Source organism: Heptranchias perlo, chromosome 6 (genome assembly GCF_035084215.1).
Source record: "Heptranchias perlo isolate sHepPer1 chromosome 6, sHepPer1.hap1, whole genome shotgun sequence".
Classification (NCBI taxonomy): Eukaryota; Metazoa; Chordata; class Chondrichthyes; order Hexanchiformes; family Hexanchidae; genus Heptranchias; species Heptranchias perlo.
In genome coordinates, this window is record NC_090330.1 from 22,945,537 (window position 1) to 22,963,942 (window position 18,406).

General features: G+C 42.7%; 1 protein-coding gene across 1 annotated transcript in view; it reads left to right on the forward strand.

Moving 5' to 3' along the window:
* Positions 1-331: 331 nt before the first annotated feature.
* The window catches only part of alg5 (ALG5 dolichyl-phosphate beta-glucosyltransferase), a 35,253-nt gene continuing 17,178 nt past the window's right edge, over positions 332-18,406 (forward strand). The window contains exons 1-5 of the mRNA XM_067985924.1: positions 332-556; positions 8,020-8,194; positions 9,950-9,996; positions 13,559-13,627; positions 17,328-17,420. Of these exons, the coding sequence (XP_067842025.1) occupies positions 491-556; positions 8,020-8,194; positions 9,950-9,996; positions 13,559-13,627; positions 17,328-17,420 (450 nt within the window). The 5' untranslated portion in view covers positions 332-490. The remainder of the gene's footprint in view (positions 557-8,019; positions 8,195-9,949; positions 9,997-13,558; positions 13,628-17,327; positions 17,421-18,406) is intronic.

The following is an 18,406-nucleotide window of genomic DNA, read 5'->3' on the forward strand; positions in this document are numbered from 1 at the left end:
TCCCCCCCGTGCACCGGGCGGAGCTGCAGTAATGGTCTCCCCCCCCCCGTGCACCGGGCGGAGCTGCAGTAATGGTCTCCCCCCCCCCCGTGCACCGGGCGGAGCTGCAGTGATGGTCTCCCCCCCGTGCACCGGGCGGAGCTGCAGTAATGGTCTCCCCCCCCCCGTGCACCGGGCGGAGCTGCAGTGATGGTCTCCCCCCCGTGCACCGGGCGGAGCTGCAGTAATGGTCTCCCCCCCGTGCACCGGGCGGAGCTGCAGCAACGGCTCCCGTGCACCAGGCGGCGATGACGCAATGCACCAACACTGTCGGCGCGGACGCTCTTGTCGGCTCGAGCCCTCTGCCCTGGAACGTTTCCGCATCGGTGTTCCGCTGCCATAGGCTCGTGCGGTTGCCACGGTGCCGGTACCGAATGTTCCGCGGAGGGAGAGCGCGAGACGTCCCGGGTCCGGCGGCTGCAAAATTCCAGCAGGTCCGCAGGGGCAGAGCATGGAGCCGGAGCTATTTAAAGTGCTGCAGATCCTGGCTGCTCTCGCCCTGACAGCCCTGGTCCTGGTGAGTTCTGACTGTGCCATTTTACTCCAAGTCTTTTAAAACTGACGGCCACATCAACTTTTGCAAACTTTTTTTTGTTGTCCCCCCCCCCCCCCACCCCGGGGAGTTGTCAGTTGTTATTTTCTAGATGACCACCTCCTGACGTATCGAATTCATGACTTTTTCAATGAGATCCAATAGCCATTTCTTTCCTTTTTTAAAAATTCTAACTGGCACCTAGCCTGCTCCTCCCCATGTGTGGTGGCACAAAGGATTGGATGGGGAATTCATGCACCGTTTCCCCAGACGGTGCATCATTGTGTCGAAGCACTTGAGCAGAGAGGTATGGTGTTTCTCCGTGGGAACAGTGGAAAATTGCATCCTGCAGCAAGTTCGTGCACCTCCAAATGACTTGCTTCAAAAATGGAAATCTGGGAGCAGGACAGCTAGGCTCTCGTCTCTGAATGGTATCCACAAGATCTAAATGGAGAAAAATGGCAGCTTCCACATAACATCCAGTTTTATCTCTCCCACCACTTCTCTTGAGCCCTCCACCGCCTCTGTGCTATCAGACGGCTTGTCTGATAACACTCCTGGATGAGCCATCACGTCCTCAAACTAAGCATTGCGTAGATTGAAGCCATCATCTTCAGTCCCTGTTACAAACTCTGTACCCTCACCACTGACTACATTTCCCCCACCAAGCTGAATCAGACTGTTGGCAACCTGAGCGGCCTCTTCAACCTCAAGCTGAGCTTCCGACCCCATATTCTCCTTCACAAATACTGCCTACTTCTACCTCAATATCATGGCCCACCTTTGCCGCAGCCTCAGCCTATCTGCTACTGAAACCCTCACCCATGCCTTTGTTGTCTCCAGACTCGACAGCTCTAAAGCTCTCCTGGCCGGTTTCCCATCCTTCAGAAACTTCAGCTGATTCAAAATTCTGCTGCCTAGATCTTATCCTATACCAAGTCCTGCTCACATCCCCCCTGCCCTTGCTGACCCATATTGGCTTCCCCAACACTTTAAATTTAAAAGTCTCATCTTTGTACTTAAGTTCTTTGTGGCCTTGCTCCTCCATATCTCTAATCTCCTCTAGCTCTGCATAAACCCCACCCCAATTTCTCCCTTCATCTGTCTCTAGGCCCTCATGCATTCCCCCTCCTTGCATTCCACTATCTGTAGCCCTGCCCTCAGCTGCTTATATCTCACTATATGGAATTCCCTCTCTAAACTCCTGCCTCGCCATCTAGAAACATAGGAACAGGAGTAGGCCATTCAGCCCCTCAAGCCTGCTCTGCCATTCAATTTGATCATGGCTGAGCTGTACCTCAACTCCATTTACCTGCCTTGCCTCCATGTCCCTTGATACCCTTAGCCAACAAAAATTTATCGATCTCCGTCTTGGAACCTCCAATCGTCCTAGCATCCACAGCCTTTTGGGAGAGAGAATTCGAGATTTCTACTACCCTGTGTGTGGAAAAAATGCTTCCTGATTTCCCTCCTAAATGGCCCAGCTCTAATTTTAAGATTATATCTCCTCATTCTTGATTCCCCCATCAGAGGAAATAGTTTCTCCAAATCGAATCCTTTTAACATTTTAAATACCTCGATCAAATCACCCCTCAATCTTCTATACTCGGGAATACAAGCCATGTTTATGCAACCTGTCCTCATAATGTAACTCTCTAAACCCAGTGTTCATTCTGGTGAATCTGCACCGCATCCCCTCTAAGGCCAATATATTCTTCCTGAAGTATGGTGTCCAAAACTGAATGTGGTACTCTAGATGGGGTTTGCAAAAAGGTTCTATAGAACTGAAGCATAACTTCCTCTCCTTTGTAATCCAGACCCCTTTAGATAAAGGCCAGTATTTCATTAGCTTTGTGTACTTGGACTCCCAAATCTCTCTGCTCTTCTACCATTCCTAGTTTCTCACCATTTAGAAAATACTCCCGTTTTATCTTTTAGTTTTGTCCTCTCCCTTAATCTGTCTATGTCCTTTTACAACTTCCTGGTCCCATCTGCATTACTTACTATCCCTCCTAATTTAGTGTTATCTGCAAACTTGGAGATATATAACTCTCTCTTCCTTCATCCAAGTCATAAATACGGTGAAAAGCTGAGGCCCTAGAATAGATCCCTGGAAAACCCCACTTGTCACATCCTGCCAATCTGAGTACATATCCTTTTATTCCTACTCTGTCTCCTATCTCCCAACCAATTACTAACCCATGTCACAAGGTTATCTCCAATTTCGTGCACTTTTATTTTTGCTAATAATCTCTTATGCAGAACTTTATCACCTTCCTTCTGAAAGACAACATTCATAGTGGCCTAGCTATTCCAAGAACTGAGACTACCTGAAAAGTACCCCCTACAGCAACAATGTCCTTTTTAGTGGAGTGATCTTTTCTAGAACAAAAGAAAGGCTGAAGATCAGCCATAATCTTATTGAATGACAGAGCAGGCTCGAGGGGCCATATGGCCTTCTCCTGCTCCTATTTCTTATGTTCTTAGAATATTAAATTAGTCATTTTAAACAGCTTATTGGAAGTGGGTATATATTCAAAACTGCAAGAGTAAGCACAGCAGCTAGTATAATAAGCAAAACAATTTTTAGGTACAAGAAAAAGTAATTAAGCTACCAATCTCATCAGTTTTTGATAACCTGACCTCACCACATTCCTCATTCCCTTCAGCAATGCATCTAATCGTCTCATCCATTTACACCACTTACTTTAGTGATTTGCCATCAAATGTTTTTTTAGAATCATACAACACTGGTCATTTGGCCCATCACACCTGTACTGTGTCTATGGCACTATTCAAAAAAGAGCAGGGTAATTTTCTCAGTGACTTGGCCAATATTTATCACCAAAAACTGATTAACTGGTCATTTATCTCAGTGCTGTTTGTGGACCCTTGCAGTGTGCAAATTTGCTGCCACATTGGCTTACATAGCAACAGTGTCTAGACTTCAAAAGTAATTAATTGGCTGTGAATCTCTTTGGGATATCCCGAGGACGTGAAAGGTGCTATATAAATATCTGCTTTCAAAAAAAAAATCAGTTTTTACCAATTTCCACTGATAAATTCCTGATTTTTGTTTTGAGTGGTGAATTGATAACTAATTTCTTCCCAAATTTGAATAAAAAACCTTTGTGAAATTTCCAATTTTTTTCTTGCCAATTATTAGGCCTATAGATGTGCGTGCATTGTATCTGCAATATCGGAATGTGATTTGAAAAGCCTTGTTAATGATTACAACCATGTTAAAAACAAAATGCTAATAGGGGAAATTATAATGGGGAACAAAGAAATGGCAGAACAATTAAACACATACTTTGGTTCTGTCTTCACAAAGGAGGACACAAATAACCTCCCGGAAATGTTAGGGAACCAAGGGTCTAGTGAGAGGGAGGAACTGAAGGAAATCAGTATTAGTAAAACAAAAATAGTGCTAGGGAAATTAATGGAGCTAAAGGCTGACAAATCCCCAGGGCCTGATAATCTACATCCCAGAGTACTAAAGGAAGTGGCCCTGGAAATAGTGGATGCATTGGTGGTCATCTTCCAAAATTCTATAGACTCTGGAACAGTTCCTGCAGATTGCAGGGTGGTAAATGTAACCCCACTATTTAAAAAAGGAGGGAGAGAAAAAATAGGGAATTACAGACCAGTTAGCCTAACACCCGTAGTGGGGAAAATGCTAGAGTCTAATAAAGGATGTGATAACAACACTTGGAAGGCATTAACGAGATTGGACAAAGTCAGCATGGGTTTATGAAAGGGAAATCATGCTTAACAAATCTACTGGAGTTTTTTGAGGATGTAACTAGTAGAATAGATAGGGGAGAACCAGTGGATGTGGTGTACTTGGATTTTCAGAAGGCTTTTGATAAGGTCCCACACAAGAGGTTAGTGTGCAAAATTAAAGCACATGGGATTGGGGTGAATATACTGGCATGGATTGAGAATTGGTTGACAGACAGGAAACAGAGAGTAGGAATAAACAGGTCTTTTTCTGGGTGGCAGGCAGTGATTAGTGGGGTACCGCAGGGATCAGTGCTCGGGCCCCAGCTATTCACAATATATATCAATGATTTGGATGAGGGAACTAAATGTAACATTTCCAAGTTTGCAGACGACACAAAGCTGGGGTGGAATGTGAGCTGTGAGGAGGATGCAAAGAGGCTCCAATGTGATTTAGACAAGTTGGGTGAATGGGCAAGAACATGGCAGATGCAGTATAACGTGGATAAATGTGAGGTTATCCACTTTAGTTCTGAATGGTGATAGATTGGGAAAAGGGGAGGTGCAACGAGACCTGGGTGTCCTTGTACACCAGTCGGTGAAAGCGAGCATTCAGGTGCAGCAAGCAGTTAGGAAGGTGAATGGTATGTTGGCCTTCAGGGAAGGAAATCTGCCGTCCTTACCCGGTCTGGCCAAAATGTGACTCCAGACCCATAGCAATGTGGTTGATTCTTAATTGCCCTCTGAAATGGCCGAGCAAGCCACTCAGTTGTGGGAGAACCGTCACCACACGGACTGCGGTGGTTCAAGAAGACGGCTCACCACCACCTTCTCAAGGGCAATTAGGGATGGGCAATAAATGCAGGCCTTGCCAGTGACGCCCACATCCCATGAACGAATAAAAAAAAAAAGAGGATTTGAGTACAGGAACAGGGATGTCTTACTGCAGTTATACAGGGCCTTGGTGAGACCACATCTGGAGTATTGTGTGCAGTTTTGGTCTCCTTATCTGAGGAAGAATGTCCTTGCCATTGGAGGGAGTGCAACTAAGGTTTACCATACTGATTCCTGGGATGGCAGGACTGACGTATGAGGAGAGATTGGGTCGACTGGGCCTATATTCACTAGAGTTTAGAAGAATGAGAGGTGATCTCATCAAAACATATAAACTTCTAACAGGACTAGACAGACTAGATGCAGGGAGGATGTTCCCGGTGGATGGGGAATCCATAACCAGGGTTCACAGTCTCAGGATACGGGGTATGCCATTTAGAACCGAGATGAGGAGAAATTTCTTCACTCAGAAGGTGGTGAACCTGTGGAATTCTCTACCACAGAAGCCAGTGGAGGCCAAATCATTAGATGTATTCAAGAAGGAGATAGATATATTTCTTAATGCTAAAGGGATCAAGGGATATGGGGAAAAAGCAGGAACAGGGTACTGAGTTAGACGATCAGCCATGATCATTTTGAATGGCGAAGCAGGGCCGAATGGCCTACTCTTGCTCCTATTTTCTATGATCTATGATCCTATGATTAAATCCCCAGAGGGTCGTGAATCTTTGGAATTCTTTACTCCAAAAAGCTGTGGAGGCTGAGTCATTGAATACATTCAAGGCTGAGTTAGACAAATTTTTGATCAGCAAGGGAGTCAGGATATGGGGGAAAGGCAGGAAAGTGGAGTTGAGGTAAAAATCAGATCAGCCATGATCTCATTGAATGATGGAGTAGGCTCGAGGGGCCGAATGGCCTACTCCTGCTCCTATCTCTTATGGTCTTACTACAGTCAATGATCACAATATATCACACTCAGCACATACTACAAAATTATATATTTGCATAAACCATTACATATTTTCATCAGACTTCAATATTTATGCTTCATGATATGATGGTAATAATGTGCTACTTTAACCATTAATTTCAGCGGTCAATATTTTGTAGTGCATAGTCCATCCATAAATACGATAAATGTTTTTTGACTGCTAAAAATAACGTGTCAGTATTTTGTGATCTTGGAAACGTTAATTTTGCAACTTCTTTTGAGGCCGTGTGTGGATCGTGTAAATAATGGGGTCATTATTTAGCTTAACTGTGCCTTCATAGTCTTTTGATTGTTTTCTTGCAGTATAGTGATGTTCAAAATATAAACTGATTTCTCTCTAAATGTACTCTGGTATTATAGGCTCTAATTTTCTCACTTTTTAATTAAAATAAAAACTGATGTCTCCATGCACACAATAGTTCTGTGAACACCACCCCCCCCCCCATTACAAATATTCCAAGCCCTCCACTCCCAAATTAAAATAAAATGATTATTGACTTACCAGAATTGGTCTGATTGTTTTAATGGGATGTCATCATGCAGCAGGAGTAAGAAAAATTATATAAAAACTGTCTGTAATGAGCATTTGGATTCTTAAAGGCCTAAGTTACTGGGCTCAGAACTGTAATATGTTTGAATCTCAACCAACCATTATTAGGTGTGGTTGTAAGTAATACCAAGGTATCACCTCAGACTGGCAAAAGGTAGGAAGTGGCGTTCCACAAGGATTAGTGCTGGGACCACTGTTGTTCACCATTTACATAAGTGATTTGGACTCTGGAATCGGAAGTACAATTTCAAAATTTGCCAACGACACCAAATTGGGGGGTAAAGTTAATACTGAGGAGGACTGCGACAAAATACACAAAGACATTAATAAACTTGCAGAATGGGCATGTTATTGGCAAATAAATTTCAATATAGATAAGTGTGAGGTGGTACATTTTGGTAGGAAGAATAAGGAGGCCACATACTGCTTAGATAATAGTCTAAATGGGGTAGAGGAGTAGAGGGATCCGGGGGTACAGGTACACAAATCACTAAAAGTAGTGACGCAGGTTACTAAGGCCATTTTTTTTTAAAAAAGCAAACAAAGCACTGGGGTTCATTTCTGGATCAATAGAATGGAAAAGCAGGGAAGTTATATTAAACTTATATAGAACCTTGGTTAGATCATACTTGGAGTACTGTGAACAGTTCTGGTCTCCATATTATAAAAAGGATACAGAGGCACTGGAGAAGGTGCAAAAACGATTTACTAGGATGATACCGGAACTGAGAGGTTATACCTATCAGGAAAGATTGAACAGGCTGGGGCTCGTTTCTCTAAAGAGAAGACTGAAGGGTGACCTGATAGAGGTCTTTAAGATAATGAAAGGGTTTGATAGGGTAGACGTAGAGAAGATGTATCCACTTATGGGGGAGACCAGAACTAGGGGCCATGAATATAAGATAGTCACTAATAAATCCAATAGGGAACTCAGAAGAAACTTCTTTATCCAGAGAGTGGTTAGAATGTAGAACTCACTACCACAAGGGGTTGTTGAGGCAACTAGCATAGATGCATTTAAGGGGCCACTAGATAAACACGAGGGAGAAAGGAATAGAAGGTTATGTTGATTGGGTTAGATGAAGAAGGGTGGGAGGAGGCTGAAGTGGAACATAAACACTGGCATGGACTTGGGCCGAACGGCCTATTTCTGGGCTGTACATTCTATGTAAGTGTGTGTCTAAGTATCATTGCCTGTGATATCTGCTCAATAAATCTATGACACCTGATTTTCAATGTTTAAGAACCTGGTTGATTTGAGGAGTAAATTATAAATAAGAACCTCTTATCTATAATGTGTTACATTGTATGTTTTACAACCTGTTTGGTTTTCTTGGCTTTTTTTTACAGCTGGTGTTTACTGCACATGTGACTGCCATAAAAATGCCAAATCTCACTCGTGGAGAGAAAGAAAAATTCTTCTTGAGTCTAAATTCTGCCGGGAAGGAATTGTTCCCTAGTATCCATGACCTTCCCACTAAAGAACTGTCTATTATTGTCCCGTCTTATAATGAAGAAAAAAGATGTAAGTTTTACTGACAAAAAATAATTTTTCAAATGCAGTGATTCTTGGCAAGACCATTACAACTAGAGGTGTGTTTTCTCTCGGCATAGGTTCCGATACACTGGCCCAGCTTTCAGAAGATGTACGCTTCCCATCTTTTGAACTGCATAATGTCCTGAAGTTAGAAATAATTTGGTGTCGGCCATGGCTCAGTTGGTAGCATTCTTGCCTCTTGAGTCAGAGGTTATGGGTTCAAGTATGACTAAAGTACAAAATCTAGGCTGACACTCCATTGGTGCATTGTCGGAGATGCTGTCTTTCGGATGAGACGTTAAACTGAGGCCCTGTCTGTCCTCTCGGGTGGATGTAAAAGATCCATTGACTATTTCAACGAAAAGCAAGGGAGTTCTCCCTGGTGTCCTGGCCAATATTTATCCCTCAACCAATACCACTGAAACAGATTATCTGGTCATTAATTTCATTACTGTTTATGGGAGCTTGCTGTGTGCAAATTGGCTGCCATGTTTCCTACATTACAATAGTGACTAAACTTCAAAGGTTCTTCATTGGCTGTAAAGTGGTTTGGGAGTTCCTGAGGTCATGAAAAGCGCTGTATAAATGCAAGTTACTTTTCTTACAAATAAGGATGATTGCTGTGTAGTGACATTGTAGATAAATTTAGGAAGCTTTTCTCTGGTTGAAATTTAAATTGAAATTGTAAATACTTTGAGAAAGAAAACTATTACGATTTCACTAGAAACACTGACCAGAGGAAATAATTTCCAACCTGTTGCACGTTAGTGACTAAAGGAAATCATTCTCAAAGGTGAATATTGCCAGGATAGAGGATTGGAATGAATGTCAGCATCAACCACTTCAACACAGCCAGCTACAGAGTAACGTTACCTCTCCCGTACCGCAATAATGCACCTTAACCCAGCCTCAGAAGAGCTCATTTTTCTGCCACACCATATATCCTTACGACCTTTTGATTGAGGTGCCCACTTAATACTTAATTGTTAGCAATTTTGCACTGTGGCCACAGGGTTGCAACTCCCCTAATTCATTTCATGTAGGACTCTTAGCAGAGAGAGGAGTTCGAGTCAAATAGTATGGAAAGGATTTCAACTTGGGTCCCAGAAATAAAAGAATGATGTTCTTAACCCATTGTGCTACCCAGAGTCTCCTCTTCATCAGTGCAATTAACATTCCTTTATTCTGTGCTTACTGTCAGTGTGTCTAGCTTCTTTTTTTTCTTCCCAACAGCTCTTTGAATGTAGTCAACAAATCTGACTAGAATTACTTTATTTTCAATGTTTTAAATTCCGGTATTTACACCAGCAGTGTCAAGATATCCTTCGGTTAAGAAAAACAGTCTCAATCAAGCCTATTTATTTTTTGCACCTTCCCTCTTGCAGGCTGATCCCCATTACATATTCTCTTAGAATGGTCCTGACTGACAGTGCCATTCACTGGGTCATGTGCAGTGTAAACAGATGATGATGTCTGACATTCCTTCTTCTTCCTTTTCCTTCCCCCAAAATAGTTAATTCTAATTTGTTATAAAACTACCACAATACCTTTGTGTTCAGTGTGAAGCTAGGTTGATAATATTTTGCACTGTGAAAGATGCTAATCTTTGGTTGCAGTATAATCAATGTAATTTGAGCTAAAGTATAGTGTTCCACTAACTTTAATATATAGAAATCTTGTAGAAGACCACCTTAGCTACAACCTAAATGTTGCCAGGTTCTCATGCTTTTTCTCTAATTGCAGTACCTCTGATGATGGATGAGGCATTAGAATATTTGGAACAAAGACAGGTATTGATGACATCATTGTTCCTGACCATTTGTTATATTCGTTACTTTGTGATTTTGAATGATGAAAAGTGCAATATGTGAATGCACAAAATTTCTTGTAGTTTTGTTTTCTGTTCAGAATGGCATAACGTGCTAAATGCCTTTTATTTTGGGAAACTGCTTTTATTTTTCTGTAATTATTTTTAATCGGTAACTTAATGGGAATTCTTTCCAGAAAGCAAAGCTCTTTGAATAGTGTGCTCTGAAACTCTGCTTCCGAGTCACCGCTTTGGCCACCAAGGAAAGTTTGCAATGCTGTATCTACTGCAACATGAGTCATTGAGATTTCCTTGTGACGAACACATTGCAACATATTTTCACGTGGCGATCTTAATGCTTTCAGTAAATTAAATTTTTTTAGCAACAGATAAAATCATAAAGTATCATGCATGTCCTTTTTATCCCTGATGTTTTTTTAAATACAATCTGAATTGAGATTAGACACTTAAGCATGGTACATACCAGAAAATTGCCCATTTGTTTTCTGCCCATTCTATGTCATTTTAAATGGAACAAACGGCAGCTGGTTTTAAAAAAAAATTGAAATAACATACGGAATACACTTGAATTTGAATATCAAAATTTAATTAGTATTTCAGCTTGAATAAGGACAGTCAAATTCAAATCCTCATCAGTATTTAATAGTTTATAGTTCATATAAATTTCCTATGAACAGCAGGTGGCAGTGTAGTAATGCAAATTGGTCATCTGGAAGGAAGTAGGATTATCCCCATTATGTACCCAGTAACAGAACAGTAACAGAAAGAATAGACGAGGGTATTGCAGTAGATGTAATATATTTGGATTTTCAAAAGGCCTTTGGAAATATATCGCCGTTCCTTCATCATCGCTGGGTTAAAATCCTGGAACTCCCTACCTAACAGCACAGTGGGAGAACCTTCACCAAACGGACTGCAGCAGTTCAAGAAGATGGCTCACCACCACCATTTCCAGGGCAATTAGGGTTGGGCAATAAATGCTGGCCTTGCCAGTGATGCCCACATCCCATGAACGAATAAAAACAAAAAGTACTGCATTGAAGACTCATGGCTAAGGTCAGAGCACGTGGAGTCTGGGGACAGGTAACAGAATGGATGGCAAGTTGGTCACAAAACAGAGAGAAGGTGTTAAGAATAGGTACTCAGACTGGCAAAAAATCGGAAGTGGTGTTCCACAGGGATCGGTGCTGGGACCACTGTTGTTTACAATTTACATTAATGATTTGGATTTGGGAACTGGAAGTACAATTTCAAAATTTGCAGACGACACCAATATAAAGGAAGAATGTGTCAAAATGCAAGAGGACATCAGTAAACTTGCAGAATGGGTGTGTAATTGTCAAATTTATTTCAACATAGATAAGTGCGAGGTGGTGCATTCTGGTAGGAAGAATAAGGAGATAAGGAGGCCACGTACTGCTTAGATAATAAGAGTATAAACAGGATAGAGGAGCAAAGGGATCTAAGGGTACAGATACACAAATCACGAAAAGTGGCGACGTGGGTTAATAAGGCCATTAAAAAGGCAAATAAAGTAATTCTAGAGGGATAGAATTGAAAAGCAAAGAAGTTATGTTAAACCTGTATAGCACCTTGGTTGTACCACACTTAGAGTATTGTGCACAGCTCTGGTCTCTATTATAAAAAGGATGTAGAGGCATTTGAGAGAGTGCAAAAAAGATTCACAAGGATGATACCAGAACTGTAAGGATAACCTTATCAAGAAAGGGTGAACAGGCAAAGACTCTTGTCTCTAGAAAAGAGAAAGCTGAGGGTGACCTGATAGAGGACTTTAAGATAGTGATGGGGTAGACGTAGAGAAAATGTTTCCACTTGTGGGGGAGTCCAAAACTAGAGGTAATAAATACAAAATAGTTGCGAATAAATCCAATACAGAATTCAGGAGAAACTTCTTTACCCAAAGAGTGGTAAGAATGTGGAACGCACTACCAAAAGGAGTAGTGGAGGCAAACAGCATATGTGCATTTTAAGGGGAAGGTAGATAAGCATATGAGTGAGAAAGGAATAGAAGGTATCCTGATAAGGTTAGATGAAGTAGGGAGGGAGGAGGCTCGTGTGGAGCATAAACGCCGGCATAGACCAGTTGGGCTGAATGGCCTATTTCTGTGCTGTAGTTTCGGTGTAAGTCTAACAAGGGTTGGCATTCGTTATAAAAGGAATCCAGTTCTGATCGCAAAGGGTTCTATTTTATATTTTAACTGCATCAGTGATTTCTCTTCTTTCTTGCCCCTCCTGATCATTACTTTATATGGGGTACCTTTATACCACTGTTTATAACTGTCGTAAATACTATTGTTATAATGAATGCTGCGTGTTGTTTTGAGTAAAATGTTAGTCCACTTGTAATTTTATAAAGTGAATATAGAGCAGATTATTGTCCAGGTAAAATGAAAAAAAACTGAACACTGAAAATCTGAAATTTAAAAAAATCAGGTTTGTCGACAGGATTGAAACATTGGAAAGTGATCTTGGGGGGGGGAAAAATTAGCTTTGTGTTAAGCACTGCTGAATCTCCCGTGTATCATGGAGGCCAGCTCTTAATTGAAACTGTAGTCAACAACAACAACTTGCATTTATATAGCGCCTTTAACGTAGTAAAATGTCCCAAGGCACTTCACAGGAGCATTATCGAACAAAATTTGACACTGAGCCACATAAGGAGGTATTAGGACAGGTGACCAAAAGCTTGGCCAAAGAGGTGGGTTTTTAAGTACCCTTAAAGGAGGAAAGAGGGGTTTAGGGAGGGAATTCCAGAGCTTAGGGCCTAGGCAGCTGAAGGCACGGCTGCAAATGGTGGTGTGATTAAGACAGAAAAAGTGTAGAACTTCATAATTTAAAGTACCAAGGGAGTCATTTGGTGCTTTGACTCAAGGGTGAGTACCTAATGGCCCAGAGCGATTCCATACAGGCAAGACCCTCAGGCCTGTATGATAGCTTGGCTTTTGAGATGGGCAGTTAAACTGTGTAAGGGTTCTTTCGGTTGGCAGTGGATGCCTTGTAGCCACCCAGAAACCATCCACCTTCAAAGTTTACAACACTAATTGGAAAACAGTCTGTTGACAGCGGCTTCTCAGAGTTAAACTTTGTAAGCAATTAGGCTGATGGAGGAGGAGGAGGAGGAGGAGGAGGAGGAGGAGAAGGATCCATGCTTGTACCGCTACTGCGAGGAGCTAGACTCATAAACAACCTTCTTGGTTTTCCCAGTTTGAATGGATGCGTGTTCATCTGTATGTGGAGGTTATCACAGAAATTACAGCATAGATGGAAGCCATTGGGTTCATCACACTTGTGCCATTGCAGCTCTTCAACTGGAGCTATCCACTCTCATCCCTTTCTCCTGTCCTCTCCCAGTATCCTTTTTATATTCTTCCTTTTCAAATACCTTCCAATTCCATATTAAATGATGCAGATAGACAGTAGAAGATGTGTAACATTTTTTGCTTTCAAATATAAAAACTAAGGAGTGATATTTTAAAATTTTATTGTATTTACCTTCTTTATAGAAGAAAGAATCCTCATTTACCTATGAGGTGATTGTGGTAGATGATGGGAGCAAAGATAAAACAACAGAGGTAAGAAATCTCCAAAACAAATCTTGGGAGTGCTTCCAGCAGCTTTTGCCTTAAATTAAGTACTTGGTGTCCTAAAGGGTTACACCGGGTACCCTAACTATTGTTTTGTTCTGTGCATTTTAACAAAATGGTTTCAGACCAGTGCAAAGATTTTCGTATCTGACCTGTCCTGCTTCTGCCTGTTGATGGTTTTGCGTTCTAGATTCCCATCTTCCTACAGATTCACTTTTACAACTCATTGCCAGAGAGGAACATCATGTGAAGTGATTTTTTCATTAATATCACCAACAATAATATCCAGCTATCATACTGTAGTAATGAAAAACTGAGATGCCCCCTCCCCATTTGATAGAGTCTGCACTAATGTCGTTTTTGAAGTGGGTTGTGTTCTGAATTTGTTGCGCAGCAATAAGTAGCATTCAGATTACAGTCAAAACTTGGAGTTTAGCTGAAGTGAAATATTTTTAATGGGTCAAATTGAATACATTGTACATTTTACAGATGAAACTGCCTATAATGACTGACTGTGGTACCCAATATGGTTTGTCTCATTTGTTTATTGTTGACCCGAGATTAAATGGCCGTGGTATGTATTGTTTAGATATTTTAACGGAATAATTAAATAATAAACAGTAGAGCTGCGAACGGAGATGCTGTCTAATTCAAATGTAATTTTGTGTCAGGAGGTTGGCAAAAATACCTATCGGCAATCCTTTATTGTAATACACTTTTGGCATTTCTGACAGTGGCTTTAATTACCCTTAACTGTATTTTGTACCTTAAATAAAAACAGCATGCTGGAAACATTCAGCAGGTCAGGCAACATCTGTAGAGAGAGAAACAGAGTTAATGGGCTCGATTTTCGGACGTCCGAGACGGCAGGTTCGTGGCGGGGGGGCTCCGAAAATCGGGGATTCCCGGGGCGGGTCCAGAGCCCAGCTCCAACCCGCCCACTTCTGGGTTCCCCAGTGACGCGTTTAGATGCGTGCGCAGCCCCCGCATGCGGAACTCCTGCCGGCAATTAAAGCCGGTGGGATCCCACTTAAACCAATTAATTAGATAGTTTAGGTCGTTTGCAGACCTGATTTGCAGGATAATTTAGGTGGGGTGGGATTTTCAACTCAACTGAGCGTGTTTCCCGTACTGGGGGAAACACTCTCAGTTGAAACGGACGTGTTGCAGCCACCAGCCCGTGGCAGCTGCAAAGGTCTATTTGACAGGTGGGTGGGGGGAGACCCTCACTCATTACAGGAGACCACTCTGTCACTTTGGACAAAATTTGGCCTCCACCACCCTCCTAACAAAATTCACAAACTTGCAACCTCAACCCCGGTGTGCAGACACATTTACCTACCTTGCGGACCCCTCAAACGTACATCTTCCGGATGGGGGCCGCCATAGCTGCAGTCATGACCTCCTCAGAGGACGAACAGCATCGCCGGCCACGCCGTCCACCTCTGACACGTGGAGCTCCACAACACAGTGCTCTGACACATCCACCTGCACAGCAGGAGGGAGGGCAACCGCAGAGAGAGGTGCGTCGCAGAAGGCACTACCCTCGCCACAGGGTCTACAGACCGAGGCTCAGCTTCCTGGACCTCTCTGAGCAGCAGTGCACACGGAGGCTCAGAGTCACCCGACATGTAGTCGTGGACATCTGCAACCACCTTCACGCTGAGCTGCTCCCGGCTGGCCCGAGCACCATCTTCTTACCTGTCGCTGTCAAAGTCACCACTGCCCTCAACAACTTCTCCGCATCCTTCCAGGGTGCCATCGGGGACATCGCCGACATCTCTGTCACCTGCACAAAAGAGCCCTGCAAATACACCTACTCTGCAGTGACACAATGGGCGGCATCAGGTGTTGGTCTTTATGGTGATCCTCAGAAAGGGCATTATTGCACAAACCAGACAAGATTTGTAAAGACGTGGCAGTAGTGGTGACAATATAATATGTAATGTGAGTTGATCAGAATTCAAATATAAGTAAAAACCATGACAAACCCTCAAACACCCTTGAGCATCCCCTTCATGCTCACGATACGTTTGCCTTACGCTTCCTACTACACATATGTGATGCATGCCCTGTGGCTGCAGCACAGGTAGTGGCAGGTTGAGTGAGGCTGACCGTAAAGAGATGCATGAGAGGGTGAGTATGAGACAGAGCCATGAGATTGTATGAGGATTGGGCTAAGTGGTAATGGTGGGATGAGTACTGGCGAGGTGAGTAAGTGCAGGTAAGATGAGGATGAGGTTTGAGTGGGTGTGAGGGGTGATGTGACAGAGTAGTGTTGGCAGTGCAGGAGGAGATGTGGGTTGGGGGCGGTGACGTGGCAGACGGAGTGTAGGGGAATGAGTAAGTGTACTCACTTCGGCTGACCTACTTAGGTCATTGAAGCGCCTCCTGCACTGTATGCAGGTGCATGATATGTTGATGGTGCTGGTGACCTCCTCTGCCACCTCGAGCCAGGCCTTCGTGGTGGCAGAGGCAGGCCACTTCCTCCCGTCCGCCGGGGAGAAGATCTCTGTCCTCTTCCTCGTCCCTACTCCCAGTAAGACCTGGAGTGAGGCATCATTAAACCTGGGAGCAGCCTTCCCCCTGGGCTGCTCCATGCTGTAATTTGATGCTGCAGAAAGGAGCCAAGTCAGTGGAGGACTGCCCCTTTAAATAGGGCTCCTCCAGCTGACAGCCTATGATGCGGCTGCGCAGCTTTCCAGCGCGAAACCCGAAACCCGGAAGGTAAGTGCCTTCAATTAGGCCGTGATCGCGTGCGGAGCATCCAGAATTCACTGGGCGCGTTACCCAAGCACCCATTCGAACCCCCCGCTGCCAACCTGCCTCCCTCCTAAAATCGAGCCCAATGTTTCAGGTTGATGACCTTTTATCAGAACTGGAAGATGCTGGAGATGAACAGCTTTTAAGCAAATACAGAGCCGGGGAAAGGGGGTGAGGTTCAGGGAAAGACGTTAAAATAGATAATTAGCGACAGGCTTCCTTCCCAAGATCAAACCATTTGCTGCCTGAAACATTTGACATAGGAAAGGGGAGATATTTTCATATCTCCCCTTTCCTTTAATATCAGTGAAAGGGAAAATGTATACAAAACTGAAAGGAATTTTTCACAATCTATTGGTTACTTTTGGGGAAGAGCCAGCTTTTTTGAAGGAGAATCGCATGTGTGATTAATTGTTGTGGAAAGTTTGCTGAGTACAGCAGTTGTTTGTGTGAATAATCCCATGACTTGAAAACAAGCCAATCTTTAATAGAGCCTATACATAATTCTGTCTTTTACTTTAGAATTTCGTTATTAAAACTGAGATAAACAACAAAATAAATAATTACTCTCCTGAATTCTGACATGACTGCAGCTATGTGGAAGAGCTAACTCATTATTGGAGAGACTCTGTAAATTGTCCTCTGTAAAGCCAGTAACAATGAATTAGTTGCTTAGGGCTGAATTTCAACTTTAAGCTGTTTGTCAATCAAATTAAAGCTGTTGTACAGTGAAGTGTTATTGCACATTCTGGTGACTTTGGATTCTGTGGCAAGACTAAATCTCTTGCAGAGAAGGTTTAGTAAAGTTATACGTGAAAGATTTGCCAGGTAGCTAACCTCATGACATTAGGTTTTTTTTCCCTAGATGACCTGAATTTTGTATTAATTTTCTTTAATATATAATGTTTAAATCTATTTATTGCAGGTTGCACTGAAGTATTCTAAGGTGCACGGAACTGATAAGGTGCGCGTACTAACACTCGTAAAAAATCGTGGGAAAGGTGGAGCTGTTAAAATGGTAATTTTTTTTTATTTCCTATAACCAGATCCATTAGCGATCAGAAGTTAGATTTGTTTTTTAACACCTGTGAGACTCCTATACGATTTGTAGTTGTACCTTGCAATTAATGTTTTTTTAGTTCAACCTTATATGCCCAGTAGTTTATATAACCTGTGCAATGCTTGGAATAGTGTAGAAACATTGGAGGTAAATTGAATCTTGAGATCGAAGAGGTCCTTTCCGATGCAGTTGCAGCTAACCTCTGCTCTGTTGTTTCCTTTTGATGTTGCAATTGAGATAGCAACAGGAGTAGGCCTATACTCTTTGGAGTTTAGAAGAATGAGAGGTGATCTAATTGAAACATATAAGATTCTGAGTGGGCTTGACAGGGTAGATGCTAAGAGGTTGTTTCCCATGGCTGGAGAGTCTAGAACTAGGGGGGCATAGTTGCAGGATAAGGGGTCGGCCATTTAAGAATGAGATGAGGAGGAATTTCTTCACTCAGGGTTTTGAATCTTTGGAATTCTCTACCCCAGAGGGCTGTGGATGCTGAGTCGTTGAATATATTCAAGGCTGAGAGAGACAGATTTCTGGACGCTAGGGGATTCAAGGGATATGGGGATCGGGCAGGAAAATGGAGTTGAGGTCAAAGATCAGCCATGATCTGATTGAATGGCGGAGCAGGCTCGAGGGGCCATGGGCCAACTCCTGCTCCTATTTCTTATAGGAGTAGGCCATTCAGCCCTTTGAGCATGTTCCGTCATTCAATTCGATCATGGCTGATCTGTATCTCACCTCCATCTACCCGCCTTGGTTCCATATCCCTTAATACCCGTATCTAACAAAAATCTGTCAATCTATTTTTAAATTTTCAATTGATCTAGCCTCAACAGCTTTTTGGGGGAAGAGTTCCAGATTTCCACTACCCTTTATGTGAAGAAGTGCTTTCTGACATCACCCCTGAATGGCCGAGCTCTAATTTTAAGGTTATGCCCCCTTATTCT